Source organism: Protomyctophum bolini, assembly GCF_963924005.1.
Source record: "Protomyctophum bolini genome assembly, chromosome: 4".
Taxonomy (NCBI): Eukaryota; Metazoa; Chordata; class Actinopteri; order Myctophiformes; family Myctophidae; genus Protomyctophum; species Protomyctophum bolini.
In genome coordinates this window covers 26,811,122-26,826,685 of record NC_137865.1, presented here as the reverse complement: position 1 = coordinate 26,826,685, position 15,564 = coordinate 26,811,122, and the positions used below count along the sequence as shown (strand labels likewise).

General features: G+C 40.5%; 1 protein-coding gene across 3 annotated transcripts; it reads left to right on the top strand.

Moving 5' to 3' along the window:
* Positions 1-1,642: 1,642 nt before the first annotated feature.
* On the top strand, positions 1,643-12,878 carry prpf18 (PRP18 pre-mRNA processing factor 18 homolog (yeast)). Of its 3 annotated transcripts, XM_080761611.1 has the most exons (11): positions 1,643-1,853; positions 3,279-3,356; positions 3,588-3,614; positions 5,312-5,416; positions 7,430-7,543; positions 8,266-8,412; positions 8,528-8,599; positions 9,602-9,742; positions 9,962-10,033; positions 10,134-10,289; positions 11,540-12,878. In XM_080761611.1, the coding sequence occupies exons 1-11, from the start codon at positions 1,788-1,790 to the stop codon at positions 11,618-11,620; spliced, it is 1,059 nt and encodes a 352-aa protein (XP_080617737.1). In that variant the 5' UTR covers positions 1,643-1,787; the 3' UTR covers positions 11,621-12,878. The 3 variants fall into 3 exon arrangements, with proteins under 3 accessions (XP_080617737.1, XP_080617738.1, XP_080617739.1); XM_080761612.1 differs by lacking the exon at positions 3,588-3,614 and having other exon boundaries at positions 1,644-1,853; XM_080761613.1 differs by lacking the exon at positions 3,588-3,614 and having other exon boundaries at positions 1,645-1,853; positions 5,315-5,416.
* Positions 12,879-15,564: the final 2,686 nt, after the last annotated feature.

Here is a 15,564-nt window from a genome sequence, read left to right as displayed (position 1 = left end):
GGTGGACTGGCAATGAGGCAGGCTGCAGACCACATACTTAGTGTGAAAACGATAACAGGGCAAGGCATTTGTGATGGAGAGGTCATATGGAACAGACATAACAGTGGATAAAATAAACATGTGGGTTCTCATATGACAAAACCATCGGCCTGGTGGAGACAATAAAAAAATTAATTCATATATATATTTGCCCATTCATATATGTGCACTGAAAGAAAAAAAACGTTGGTTTAACATGAATGAAATATGGACATTGGTTCCACATGAATGGTTTGCTTTGGCAGCACTAGCTCCAATTGTCTAGGTTAAACACATCTATATGAACTTACCCTAATGCAATTGAACAGTGTTACTTATACATGTTTCAATCACGTTGGGTCAACATGATTTACTTAAGGTCATTCAATGTACTAGTACATGTTTCAATCAAGTTGGGGCAACATGATTCAGTTAACTTCATTCAATTTACTATTAAATGTTTCAAATACATTATGGCAACATGATTCAGTCATATTCATTATTCTAGCTACATGATGTGATCATATTAGTCCAACACAATTTGATCCATGCAAAAAAATAATTATTTGTATTAATGCAGGGAACAGTACGTATGTGTGGTCTACTGAAGGCATCTTCATTGTCCACAGCATCTGATCAGCCAAAAGAGAAAAGGGGTTTTACAAAGATGCATGTCAGCAGGAACTGTTCCATGATGACCAGTGATTGTTGTGGTTCACCTGTATATATTATGTATTAGGGCTGGGCAATTAACCGAAAATACTTTATATTGAAAAAACGATATTTAGAACCAATAACCGATTTACTGAGGATAATAGTCGAGGATAAACTTGTATATGAATGAATCAACACGAAAAAAATTATCCTAGAATGTTATACTCAACTAAACTGACTAGTCTGACTCTGAATGGTGGCGTACAAAAATTGCTCAACCAAAAGTTCACAATTGAGCTTGTATTTTTACTATATTTATATAATCGTATATTCGAGATCATGAAATAATTATGATATTGATTTGTAGTCATATCTCCCAGCCTTAATATTGTATACAGAAGTACATTATTCTTGTGTGGCACTACAAGTCTTATACTAAATGCGGTCGGGAAACCCAACCATAATCGACTTTAATCTAGTATATGTATATAGGCCTACATTTCATTCCTTTCCTCTCCCGGTTCACATATTGTGCATATTCATATACACAAATAAATTATAAATGTTCACTCTATCTCCTATTTATGTATTTTACATTTTGTATGTTATAATCTCTTTTTTATTCTTTATATTTCTGTTCCCTAGTTCAAGCATGCCACAAGCTGTAGGGCCTAGGCTACTACGGCCTTACGGCCTACTGTATAACTATAATGTGATGTGACTGACAAAATAGGCAACATTTTGTTGGGTCACTCCCCCAGGGCACTAGAACTTAGAAGAAGGGGATGAGAAAGTGGGGAGGGTGGAAGTGGAACGTTTTGGAGCTTTTTCTTTGTTTGGCCACAGTGAGAATCACCACCGCAATTCCTGCACGTGAATAAACCACCACACCAGTGGAGGGCAGGAAGAATACGTCCACACTGCCGGAAATCAAAAAGAAGAAGAAAACGAAACAGTTCCTTTGCTTATTTCCGGTTGGTTAGCCTAGCCATCAGTAGCCGCCTGCTACCAGCCTGAGCGCCTCGTCTCACACATTTTACAATCCTGTGAGTTTGTTAAATATTACAGTCTGGGGTTTGTTGAAATCAAACAGTAGCCTGAAGACTTGTGGTGAAATGGACATACTTAAGGCTGAGATCGCGAGGAAGAGAAAACTCATCGAAGATAGAGATCTTGTTGACGTGAGTGCTTGATAAAGATGTTTGTTTTCGTTAGCTAGCTAACCTAGCTTTGAAATAGTACACAGACAGTAGCCTCGGAAACCCACATCTTTTACACACTACTAGAGAAACAGAGACACAAACTGGAACCGATAAACGATTTAAATGGCTTTTATGAGTTTTCTTCTACATAAAGACAGAAACACAAATCATCATAGATACTAATCGCGCGGCCTTGAGATGGCGTTGTTGTCGAGTTATTTTTTAGTGTTGCTTCATCTTATCTCAGTTAAATCAACCCACAGCGTCATCTAGAGGCCGTGGGGGGATACGTGGCTGGTTAAGCTATTTTCAATTGAACACAAGACAAATAGACCTATTTACTATTTAAACCAGCTGAGTAATTCATTTTGTAATACTTTAACATTGATGTGATAGTAGGCCTACTGTAGCCCAAAATGTTTGATGCTCGTAGAGGTTTTTTTCGATTCTGATTCGTCAGAATCGGAAAAAAAACCTCTACGAGAATCTAAAAATTTGGGCTAGGCCTACTGGTGCTATTTCTTTTATTGAGGGGCACTAACCCAACCCAGAGCCATCTAATAGAGCCCTGGTCTATTATACGATATTGAGTGGGCAGAAACCATTGTTCATGCAGCCTGGAGAGGGACAAGCTGGAGTTTGAAATACATTGTTTTCAACGAGGGTGGCGCAAATAAGAGCAATTTTAGGCATGTGTGTGCAACATGGCTGTTTATGTTTATGTTGTACGATTACTACCTGGGCCAGCGTCTTTATAGATCCCCAGGTGTGATGCAGGGTCTTCAACTCTCCCTCCACTGTCCTACGCCAGGTGTTCTTGGCTCGGCCTCTTTTGCGTTTTCCCTCTAGTGTCCAGTGAAGGGCACTTTTGGTGATGTTGTCCTGTTCTTTACGTATTACATGCCCAATCCATTTCCACCGTCTTCTCATAAGGATGGTATCCATGTTTTCCTGTTTGCACAGATCAAGAAGGTGTTGGTTGGAGATGGTTTTGGGCCATAATATAATATGAATTTTCCTTAAGCTTTTGGTTTGCAAGGTTGACAGTTTGTGGTGATCCTCTGTCGTCCTCTGTATGAGTGTGATTTTTATTATTGAGCAATTATACTCTGATAGTAATGGTTGTCATAATAATATTTGGCCACTCGGTAGGCATAGTTTGATGATGATGCCATACGCATATCCTTTATAGAGCTATTTAACACTTAATCAAAATCACTTTTGAGGGGCTAGCGCCCCTCAAAAATATATCACTTATAATTTCACCCCCTTTAAATCTACAGTATACTGTGTGTGTGACTGTACATTTATTCCATAAACTACCCCAAATGATTGCAAATTAAGTCTATGTGACCTTGTGTACTTGGCTTAAAGTGAAATAACAGCTACTAACATCTTTTTCAGGATAAAAAGAGATACTTCAAAAGGGCTGACTTGGCACGCAAAGAGGAAGAGGATTATTACAAAAGATGTGGATATAAGGTAATGGAAGAAAAGTAACATCCACAAACATCATAAATGATTCAATTGTATATGTATACGTACTCGAACACCACACTCTGGACTCTGGAGTCTAAGCCTAGTGTTAACTTGTGCATTATTGGCCAGGTACAAAACCAGTTCCGGGGTTGATCAGGAGGTGTACATACGTTTTTGTGTCTGTGTTGACTGTGCTGTTTCTCCCCAACCTGTATCTTCTGCCTGCATCTGTAGGCTCAGAAAGAGACTCCCGAGAGACAGGTATGGGATGGTACAGTAAAGATAGTTGACAGGATGCATGACAGTGGGGCCATCAAATGACTGTGTTCCAAAAGCTTTCCCTTCCTTGGCACTTTCTTGATGGTCACCAGTCATCCAAAAACTGGCTATGATGTGCTATTCACTATTTAAAGTTCTAATGATTGTCATGGCAACAAATTGCTCTGGAATGGATCTTTCAAATTATTGGTGGCTATCAGCCAGTGATTCTTTTTACTGTATGTCGTATACATTTATATAATATGTATGTTTCAACACTATTTGGAACCTGGGTCAAATCGTATTTGCTATAATACTTTAATGTTTTGCTTATCTTGCTTGTAGTTGCACAAAGGTACGGTAACCTGTTTTGCGTGTGCACGTACACACACACACACACACACACACACACACACACACACACACACACACACACACACACACACGACAGGGCAGTGTGTAGGCTAGTTTAATAGTGTCAGAAATATACTATCAATCATCTCGGTCTTAAACATTTAAGTGCAAATATATCTGAATGATCCAAATCTGATGAATACCCTCTTGGTACTCCATGTAGTTTGGAACACTCACTAAGACTTATCTATGATTGAATACTGTTTGACCCAGGTCTGCTCTATTTTATTCTATTGCCATTTCTAATAGTTTGTCAGAAGGCAACGGGGCAAGGAAAGGAAACCATACAAAAACCAAATGGGACACAGCCTGAGTGTGGATTTCAGCATGAGACAATGAAATGTTCAGTATGTTTTCTATTAAAAACATGGTTATAGAGTTCATATGTTGCACATGTGGAAGCAGCATTCGTAGCTGTGCCAACGTTAAGTTTTCCCGTGGTTTCATTTCACTCGTTTTGCATTGCCTTGCAACAGTTGCTCTTGGGGGGTAAAACTACATTTCTGTTTTATTTTCAGTGAAAGAGTGTATGAAGCTACGCTCTTTACAAATGCAGCGTATGACAAGGTTTTGTGTTTTTTATTTTATTTTATAGATTGTGTCCTTCAAAACACAATCTAAGAGGGCTGAGATGCATGTGCCGTTGATAGCATGCTCTATCAGCACATTTGAAAGCACATTTGAAATGCCATTATTGGAGTGTTTGATGCTGTACTGAACACATCTGTTTCCACATGGTTAAGATACTGGTAGTCCTGTTTTCTTTTGACATCTATAAAATGCCACAATATGGATATTAAGAAAATATCGATGTCTGTCTCAAGGCCTATTGATAGTCTGGACTTTCGGTGGCGAGGTGACCACCGGAGCTGAAATAACGTTGAGCGGTGGTGAGTAAAAACAGAGAAGGGCTGGAGCGGTGGCGGTGGTTTGCTCTTCACCGCGGCTCGTGACGTCATGTTGTAGTTCGGTGGTCAGAAAATCCAGACTATGTATGAGCCTTCATTGGTAAGCTGTGAGACTGCTTGCTTTTATAGAAACATCACAGGTGTAAGTAGATTTCACAGGTGAGTAGATGGGCAGACCAGTGGTTTGAGTGTTTTAAACCCTTCTCAAGTATCCATGTGTAATCTCTTGATGAAATGCGGCACACTTAACGGATATATGTTTGTTAATTGTATCTGTGGAAAGTGATATAATTTGTTTAAATGGCAACCATCTGAAATGTGTGTAACCAGAGTTGAGTCCTAACTGCAGTATGTTTTCATTTCATCCACTTTGTTAAGAAGACCGATAAGGAGGAGGAAAATGAGCCACCCACCACATCTAATCCAGGGTTGGAGTTGGAGCTTACAGAAGAGAAGTTGCCTATGACATTGTCACGGCAGGAGGTCAGTCACCATATGGCATGAATAACTTCCAATTACACCAGTTCCTCTGTTTATCGTTATCTCCAAACTACATAACACAAAATATGAAAACCATAATCCGAGTCCGCTACTCTTCACCATATTTTTCGAACCGTTGGCTGTGGCTTTAAGAGCAGATGCAGGTATTAAAGGTGTGTGTGTGTGTGTGTGTGGGGGGGTGAGTGCTGAGTTCACAGATATAATAGAAATTAATCTTGGGGCACAGTTGTTAGTGCTGTCGCCTCACAGCTAGAAGGTCCAGGGTTCTATTCCCGCTCGCACTCGGGACGATGTGGGTGCTGGTGGCGTGTTTCCTCCTCCGCGTCATCAGTGCCCATACCCGAAGGCGGGGTTGGCGAAAGGGCCTTTCTGTGTGGAGTTTGCATGTTCTCCCTGTGTCCCCTAGGGTAGGTACCCTCACAAAAAACATGCAGTAATCCTGGTCACTAAACTGCCTCCCCCTGGCCAGCCGGGGCGCCTGATGGAGGGGAAAGGAACTGGTTGGAATAACGTGTTCCTTCCACGCGCTACGTCCAACCAGGGAAACTCCCCCCTGTCAGGTGTAAAGGAGCAACTTGGGCATGAAGGAAGCATGAGTTCAAGTCCGTTGCTCTCCCCTTGTCCCCCATATATGGGGACTAGGTTGGTGGAAGGTGTGTAGAGCCCAGGATCACATTAGATGTTTGACACAGGGGTGAAAAATGGGTTACAAAATCTTGGGATAAAAAATATATAAAAAAAAAAGAAATGAATCTTGCACCACTACTTCAAGAGATGAAAAACAATTTGGAAAGGTGGGAAATAATTAAATAATTTGAAACATTCCCAATGGGTATGGTCTGAGGTCCATAGGCTGATGGGGAAATCCCAATATAAACAGTGATTATATGGGATAATCCACGCATCATGATAGGTAAACATTCATTTTGCTGGGAGCCTTGGCAAAGAAATGGCATAGTTGTAATTGATGATTTATATATGGATGCAACTTTTAAGTCCTATCAGGAGTTGGGGAATCAATTTTACTCGATGGGTACGGGTGAATTTTGGAAATATCTTCAACTAAGAAGTAGTGTTGGAAGTGTGTTTAACCTTAACAGGGTAGGAATATAATATGTTGAAAACTATTTTTGACTGGCTACCGACAATGCATGCTTCAATAATTTACAAAAATATAATGGAATTACAAAGACTGAAAATCTTAGATTAATATGGCAAAGGGATTTAGGATGTGATATAAGTGAGGAGAAATGGTCAAATATAATTTCCAAAGTTGGGTGGGCCACTAGGGATATTAAAAGAGAATTTATACATTACAAAATTATACATAGATTCTACTATACCCCTGTGAAACTGTTTAGGATGGGCTTGGTGGAAGACAAACGGTGTTGGAAATGTAAAGGGTAAAATGGTACATTTTTACATGCCTTTTGGGAATGTCCTGTGGTTTTACCTTTCTGGAGAGGTACAGGGGAACTTGGAGACTGCATGGGGCTAATACTACCAGAATGCCCAAGGTTATGTCTCTTGGGAGACCGCACGGTGCTGCCACAGGGGGTCACCAAGACACAACATCCATTGGTGACTGCAGGTCTTATTACTGCAGCTAGGTTGATACTGAGAAACTGGAAGAGCTCTGCTACACCAGAGATCACAGACTGGACCCAACTTATGACTGAAACTGCATCCTTTGAATACTCAATTGCCAGGAGGAACAATGTCAAGTTCCATGAAATATGGGACTACTTTTATTTATATAATAAAGGATGGTTGCAGTAACAATTTGTATTTATACATTACATATGACATAATCCCTAGTGTCAACAACAGAATGTGGAGGAGTGTTTTTTTTTCTTTTTTTTTTTTTACTGCTAGTTGAGTTTTGTTTTTTGTTAGTTTTTTCTTGTCTTTTTCTTTTGTGTAAGTCATGTGAATTTTGTATGCTTTATTGTAAAATCATTAAAAAACGAAACATAATCCATTGCTGTCGTGAAGGTAATCCGACGGCTGAGGGAGAGAGGGGAGCCTGTCCGTTTTTTTGGAGAATCAGACTACGATGCCTTCCAAAGACTACGGAAGATTGAGATTCTGGCCCCAGAAGTTAACAAGGTATGAATTATACTAGGCTGTACTGCAAGGTGTGCTCCTTCTTGAATTACGGTTTAGTTATATCCTGAAATTTCACAGTGAAATACATATTGATTTGGTTCTATGGGCCAGGTTTAGTAATGCTTTTTTGCCTATTTTAAGACACATTCTGTGCCTAGAAATCATGTGTTATTTATCCTGAGGTTAACTGGCCTGAAAGTGCTGTTTGCTTGAATTTTACATTTCTTGTCATCACAAAGTGTTCTTTATGCATAGACTTGTGCAAAGAGACGAAATATGATGATTTACTAACATTCACACAATGCATGGGGTGCATTTTGTTGCATCCAGAAGGTGGCATACCTGTTTCCCTTCGCTTCAGATTTAATTTAACTGGAAACACGCATGACACATGTTTCCAGTTTAAATCTGCTTCTGTGCGAGTGAAGTGAAGCTATGGGAAACTGAAGCAGAAAAGGGTATGTCACCTCAGGAAACCCAAGTTTTTGCTGTTTTCTACACACAAACACAAAAATGCTAGGAGGTGAGGTTCCCATTCGCTGATCACATAATTAACTGCTGTCTAAGTAAATCAGACGTTAACGTACATTGCAAGCACAAATGGAACAAATCGGGTACTATAGTCGGTGAGCCAGACATTAATTGTGCAAATTGAATCGAGTATCTTCTCAGACACGTTTGAAGGCACTGGTATGATATTTTCTGCTGTCCTTTGGTACCAGGGATTGAGGAACGACCTGAAGGCAGCCATGGACAAGATTGACCTGCAGTACCTGAATGAGATTGTGGGGGGAACAGAGCCTGGACAAATAGACACACAGTTTGACCTTAAAGTTCATGAGGAGAATACGACCATAGAAGAACTGACGGTAGAGTGCTCGTGAATCAATCCACCTGTATAACTACAGTCTAATATCAAGGCCACCTTAATTTTGGAAAAAAGGTTACTTTTCAATTTCAACTTATTTTTGGAATCTCCTATAGGCTATTGGAAAAACCTGCCTGGGCACAGGAGATGACAATCGTGACCAGGATATAATTTTCAAAGTGTTGAGGGTAAGACGGGGGAATGCTACACAATCTACTTTATTGTCAAATCACAGCTTTACAGTTGTGTGAATCACTTTGTAGTTTTTGAGAGAGAGAGAGAGAGACATACAGTAGGTCTTCACTAGACCAGTGTGACAGACGAGGGACATACAGTAGGTCTTCACTAGACCAGTGTGACAGACGAGGGACATACAGTAGGTCTTCACTAGACCAGTGTGACAGACGAGGGACATACAGTAGGTCTTCACTAGACCAGTGTGACAGACGAGCCGAGGGACATAGGTCTTCACTAGACCAGTGTGACAGACGAGGGACATAGGTCTTCACTAGACCAGTGTGACAGACGAGGGACATAGGTCTTCACTAGACCAGTGTGACAGACGAGGGACATAGGTCTTCACTAGACCAGTGTGTCAGACGAGGGACATGCAGTAGGTCTTCACTAGACCAGTGTGACAGACGAGCCGAGGGACATAGGTCTTCACTAGACCAGTGTGACAGACGAGGGACATATGTCTTCACTAGACCAGTGTGTCAGACGAGGGACATACAGTAGGTCTTCACTAGACCAGTGTGACAGACGAGGGACATATAGTAGGTCTTCACTAGACCAGTGTGACAGACGAGGGACATACAGTAGGTCTTCACTAGACCAATGTGACAGACAAGGGACATACAGTAGGTCTTCACTAGACCAGTGTGACAGACGAGGGACATACAGTAGGTCTTCACTAGACCAGTGTGACAGACGAGGGACATACAGTAGGTCTTCACTAGACCAGTGTGACAGACAAGGGACATACTGTAGGTCTTCTGTAACACAATATAGGAACTAGAGGGAGCTGTTTGATGATCTGTGTGTGTGTGTGTGTGTGTGTAGAACAATTGGCTGTCTTTGGAAGAGGCGTTTAGAAAATGAAACAATTCATCTTTATTCATATATTTAAACATATATATATATATATATATTTAATTCAATTGATTAACATATCCCTCTGTATTCCATAGTTTCTCCTGGGTGTTTGGGCCAAAGACCTGAACAGCCGAGTGGACCATGTGAAGCGCAGTGTTCAGGGCAAGCTGCAGAGTGCCACTCACTCACAAACTGAAACCTATCTCAAACCCCTCTTCAGGAAGCTGAGAAAGAAGGTAACATTTCTACAGGAAGTGAGGAAAACGAAAATACTAACCACTTAAGGTGTGTGTGTGTGTGTGTGTGTGTGTGTGTGTGTGTGTGTGTGTGTGTGTGTGTGTGTGTGTGTGATACAGAACGGGCAGTTTTCATTTTAATGATCAGTAGACTTGGTTAAAGGCTTATAAATTAGTATACAATTTTGCTCGTATTTGATTTACTTTGTTTTTTGCCAGAGTTTACCAGCTGACATCAAAGAGTCGATCACGGATATCATCAAATTCATGTTGGAAAGAGAATATGTCAAGGTAAGTCATTTCTGACCACTACTGACTACTAAAATCTTTGAATTGAAGTTTTGCATGTCTTTGGGGTCATGCAATTGATATACTGTATATCCCTTCCCAGGCAAATGATGCATATCTGCAGATGGCCATCGGTAATGCTCCTTGGCCCATCGGTGTAACCATGGTGGGCATCCATGCTCGTACAGGCAGAGAGAAGATCTTTTCCAAACACGTGGCACATGTCCTGAACGATGAGACACAGAGAAAGTACATTCAGGTGAGAACCCAAGATGTTCCCCAAGCAACAAGATACACTAACATGTGGTATTCATTCAACTATGAGAGTGCATTAAATTATGCATTAAGAGGCAGAGAGTAAGAGTTAAAATGACACTAACTATAACTTTACAATTCCCAACCTGATATGAAGCATAACTGTGTGTGTGTTGTAACTTGTGTCTACAGCACAGTTCACTGGTGGCCTCTATGGTAGCTGGTGATCTGCTCAAATACTCTTAAAGGTCCGGTGCATTTAAGAAAATGCATTTCAAACAATGAAAACGCATTGATTATATACCTGGCAATCAATGTAACAAATAGCCATTCAGGCCAAAGACGTTTTTAACATTGGGATTTTATTTTTGTATTATCTTACAACTCTCTTTCTAAAAAAATAGAACAAATCTATGTTAGCATGTGCTGAACTATTTCTACTGCCATCTAGCTATGGATGAGATAATGATCTATTTTCAGTATTTATTTATGATGTATTTTCTATATTATTAAGGTTATTGTAGTGGTCAATTTGTATTGGGGGGTGGGGCGGGGATCGCGAGACATGACCAAAGCTTTTCCGGGGGTCCCCAGCCCAAAACGTTGAACCCCTGCCTTAGAGAGTATGTGTGACTGTTTTCATGAAAGTGAGTCATGGATAAAATAAAATACACAACGGAAAACATTACCAACCCAGTTTTGTGCTGACGCCGGCCATGTCATAGTTGGAATTTGACAATTGCTCTGATTTTGGGGGTCTCGATATATGGGCCTGTGTTTGGGCATAATCTTAGCACACTGACAAATATGTCTATAAAGTCCAATGTTATTAAATTAAAATGTTAATAGAAGATGAACTGAAGTAATGATGTTGTGAAGTTGCCCGAACGGCCAAGGCTCCAATAACAGTCAGAAATGCCGTTTCAGGGTATATAAAAGTAACCTAAACATACTAAAGATGTGTTACCATTAAACAAATATAAATAAGCATGAACACTCAATGACAAATACTCAAAGCATAAGAAGTAACCCCCCCCCTCCCCTGCATAGCACTTGGCCCCTTCCTAAATCAAGGGCAATGCCACCAGCATTGCAGGAGAGACAATTAGCAAACAATCAGTGAACACACAGTTTTCCATACACAAGTTTAAAACATTAGTCCTTGCATGTTATAGAAAGCAGTTTCAAGTGTCTTTGTATATAGGGCACGGGTTGCCCCGTGACAGATGTATTTTCTTTAATTTCTCTCCGCAGGGAATGAAGCGACTAATGACCATTTGCCAGAAACACTTCACAACTGACCCATCAAAGTGTGTTGAGTACAATGCCCTATAATTTCACTCCATGTAAATGGAATAAGAAGGATTCTTACACCATGGACTTTTCAAAAGGGTAGTGATAGACTCAACTTTTTTCATAACCATGTTCCAGTGTGTCAGGGTGAACACATTCTATCAGTACATTATCACAATAATTAATACATATACATGCTTTTTAATAACCTCTATAACTCTGGAGCCTTTTCAATGTCTGACAAAAATAGAACCTCTGTCACAGTTACTTTTGATAGTTGCAGCCTAGCTCTGGTCCATAGCCTTACTGCTGCAGTAAGGCTCTGCTACTTTAGCTTTTAAATCTCACATGGAACTCAGACCAGCCTGTCCTCTTTAGTGGAAATGTCAAGAACGTTTGACCTACTCACCAATACAAAGACGGGTTGTGTCATTAGAAAGCCTACTTTCCTTAGTGGAAGCACTCTGAGCCCCCCACCACACACAACGGTACTTTTTGGCCAGAAAGGGATTTTCTTTCACAGGAGGAAAAATATTCCTCCGGCAATTCTCTGGGAAATATAGGTAGAGGGCGCATTGGAGTAACTAAAAGTTTTTTTTCCCCGGTGGAAACAAATCCCTTTTTGGCCAAAAACTACCGTTTTATGTGTGGTGGGGGTCTCAGGGTGCTCCCACTAAGGAAAGTAGGCTTTCTAATGACACAACCCGCCTTTGTTTTGGTGAGTAGCTAAAACGTTCTTTTTATTTACACTAAAGAGGTCTGAGTTCCATGTGAGATTTAAAAGCGAAAGTAGCAGAGCCTTACTGCAGGGCAGAATCATAGAAGCAGTAAGGCCAGAGATAGTTGCAGCCATGTATATTGCGACAATGTGTATAAACTGGTTTCACACGAGGGCAGGACTTTTGTGACTATGAAAGCATGACCCAGTATATTAAATAACATGTTATTCCCCGTTGGAGGTTGTTCTTTGTCCTTGAACTTGCCAGAACATCCTGCAACCTGCTTTTGGTTTACAACTGCTTCTGAGAAACACTGCACAAGGGAAATGGGAAAAGGAAAATAAGGAGTTACCCATTTTTACTGAGTTGTTATGATCTAGGCAGGGAGAATTTCCCTTTTGATACAGGAAAATGTTGTGCATGACCCTTTTAGAAAGATTGAATATCTCAAGGAAGATGTCCTTGGCTGAAGTTGATTGTAAGTTTTATTACACCCAAGACTTCTGTTTGTGGAAATGTCAAAACAAATATGTCAATCGTGTCTTTTTGAGTTTTCATTTCAATAAAGTTTTACAACAGCAGCTGGAACTAGTCAAAGTAGCCTACTTGTCTCCATTTTAGTGCATTCAAATTATGTTTTATGATTATTTATATGATCCTGTGAGAAATAAAACCATTTTCAAGAGCTCACTGTACTTGCCCCCTATTGATTTTATTTAAAATTCAGAAGAATGTGTTCCCTTGTTCCACCCGCTGAAGAGCCAGTCTATTTATAGCAGATCCTCTCTCATCCATTTGGTGTCACTATAAAATGTGTCTGTAGGAAAACAACTCCTAATAAAGACTCACCTCAGAAGTACCATGTGGCTCAATAAGAACTGAAATACATGGAATTCATTCTGAACAAGCCTATCCATCATCTACTATAATGTCAAGTATCTTTTATTGATGAACCAAACGCCACCTGGCCACTGATGGAAATCCTTGCCGATGCTAATGGAGGCACTCCGACCTTATTACATTCCGTAACCATGGTGACCTGATTTGCTCCTTGTCGTTATTTGTGTGTTCCCCACTGCCTCATCCCACGTCACTATGTGCGTCTCAGTTCTGTAACACGTCACCAATCAAGTCTTAGCTGCAGAGAACAAAAGGTCAGGTGGCACTGCCATTCCGAATCTGTCCTACGATTATTGGAGGCTTTTCTTTCAGCCATACAAAGAATAGCAGCTCTATCACTGTAAAAAGCTGCACATCTGTTACACAAATGCATATAAGGCTGTAACTAACAATTTGATTTATGTTATAACAGGAGTGAAAAAAAGCATTAGAATGTGGTAGTATCATGCTCAATGTCCTTGGTGGGTAAAGGAAAACCACACGCTTTAGTCTGTTTATGGCCCCCGCTGCCAAAAGTGTTCCTATCCCAAAACCTGATATTTACATGCAATTCCAAACGAATAATGGGTTTCTTTGTGTGTTTATCGTAACTGTGGGGATGTGTGTTGGTTGTGTTATCTCAGAGCCAGCACTATGTCCAACTGAGAGGAGAAAGTTTCTTTTTTTAAACCAAGGTCAACAAAGACAGACAACTAGATTAGAGACCTTCGAATTCCATTAAACAAAACCAATTAAATGTGCTGCAGGGCTCCCAGATTGTTAACAGCTGCATTCCGGTGCAGTACTTAGTTTAGACAGTTTTTGGTTTAGACTAGTTATTGGTTAGATCAGTCATTAGTCCTACAACTACAACCTATCTCAAACCCTCACCCTAAACCTAACCTCCCACGAGGCAGCACACCTAAACCTAACCTTAACCCATGTCTAACCAATAACTAGTCTAAACTAAGTATGCACCCCCTGCATTCATGTAATTGCTGCTGTGTGCTCAGGATGTTTTGTTTGTAAGCACAAAGTGGCAATAAAGCAGAACATTGAATTGAACACGGCATAGCATTAAGTGATACGTGCACGAGCAACATACATTTAGACAGGCTTCAGACTGGGGTCATGATTATTAGACCAAAATGGCAAATTTAAGAGAATACCTATACACACATTGTGTATGTACACTACAGGCATCTGCTCTCTCCTTTTCCCCCACTGGCAACACTTGGCACATTGTACCCGTCACACACTGAGACAGTGGCAATGACACATGATGACATCTCTCTTCAGTGGGGCCCATAGGGGAGCCCACACTACACAGTAAAATCCCTTGCGGTTCCATTTGTACACAAATAATTTTGTTCTGCAGGGAAGGAATGAAATGGGAAGATACTGAATGTAGAAGGTAAAATAGAATGACGGATGTTTCTTTTCTTTAGATAGCCTGTTCAGGGACACTGCAGATACTGGGTGGTCATGACAGACTCATTTATCTTTTGACTTGAGTACGGTATATATTCTATATTCTTTGTAGGAAGTAAATAAGCTCAAGTGTGAAAGCATATCTATTCATGTTTGTTCAAATTCCACTGTCAGCTCGAGAGATGTTGTTGGTGAATGGGTGTGAGTCATCTATTCCTGGCCTGGGGAATCAATAAACAACTTCACGGGCAATTATTCCTCAATAATGGCGTCTCCAAGCATAAAACCATTTCCAAGGTCAAGACATTTCAAAATGTTTCCTTTCTTATTGTTCCTAACAGAAGTTCTGATATGCCTCAGTAAAATGGATCTTTTCAATATTAGCTTCTGCATATTCTGACGAGGCTGTCCTCTATATTGTTTGTTCAAAACCCCCAAAATATTGATCTCATTTGATATGTGTAGTCTTTTGTTCTATTCTCTCTCGCTCTCTCTCTCTCTCTACAGAGACAGCATAAAGTATATCTTTATGCTGCCGTCATCTCTGGGCCACTCTGTCCTATTTGTTTCAAGCTGTGTAATGCTTTTGAAAATGTTGCACACTAAACTGAGACCTGGCCCCATTTTCTTGGCATCAGTCCTGTATTTGGGTGATGTTGCTCGAATGCTGCCTGTGATTCCTCACAACAATGAAGAGCTGTACCCTTAATTGCCATTAGGGCTGTTAATCTCTTTTCTCTCTCTCTCTCTCTCTCTCTCTCTCTCTCTCTCTCTCTCTCTCTCTCTCTCTCTCTCTCTCTCTCTCTCTCTCTCTCTCTCTGTCATCTATGCAGAGGCACATTAATGGCCATACGATCTTGGCTAGCTGGTGAATGAATGACTGCTCTCTTGTCCCTTTGTTCCCATTCGGAGTTGAGTAGGTCGAGTGGGGGATTCATACCGTGTCACTAACACATA

Coding starts and splice junctions, on each gene's coding strand:
- prpf18 (XM_080761611.1), top strand. CDS start 1,788: ATGGACATACTTAAGGCTGAGATCGCGAGGAAGAGAAAACTCATCGAA. Junction 9,743..9,961: donor TCAGGAAGCTGAGAAAGAAG/GTAACATTTCTA, acceptor GTTTTTTGCCAG/AGTTTACCAGCTGACATCAA. Junction 10,290..11,539: donor CACAGAGAAAGTACATTCAG/GTGAGAACCCAA, acceptor TTCTCTCCGCAG/GGAATGAAGCGACTAATGAC.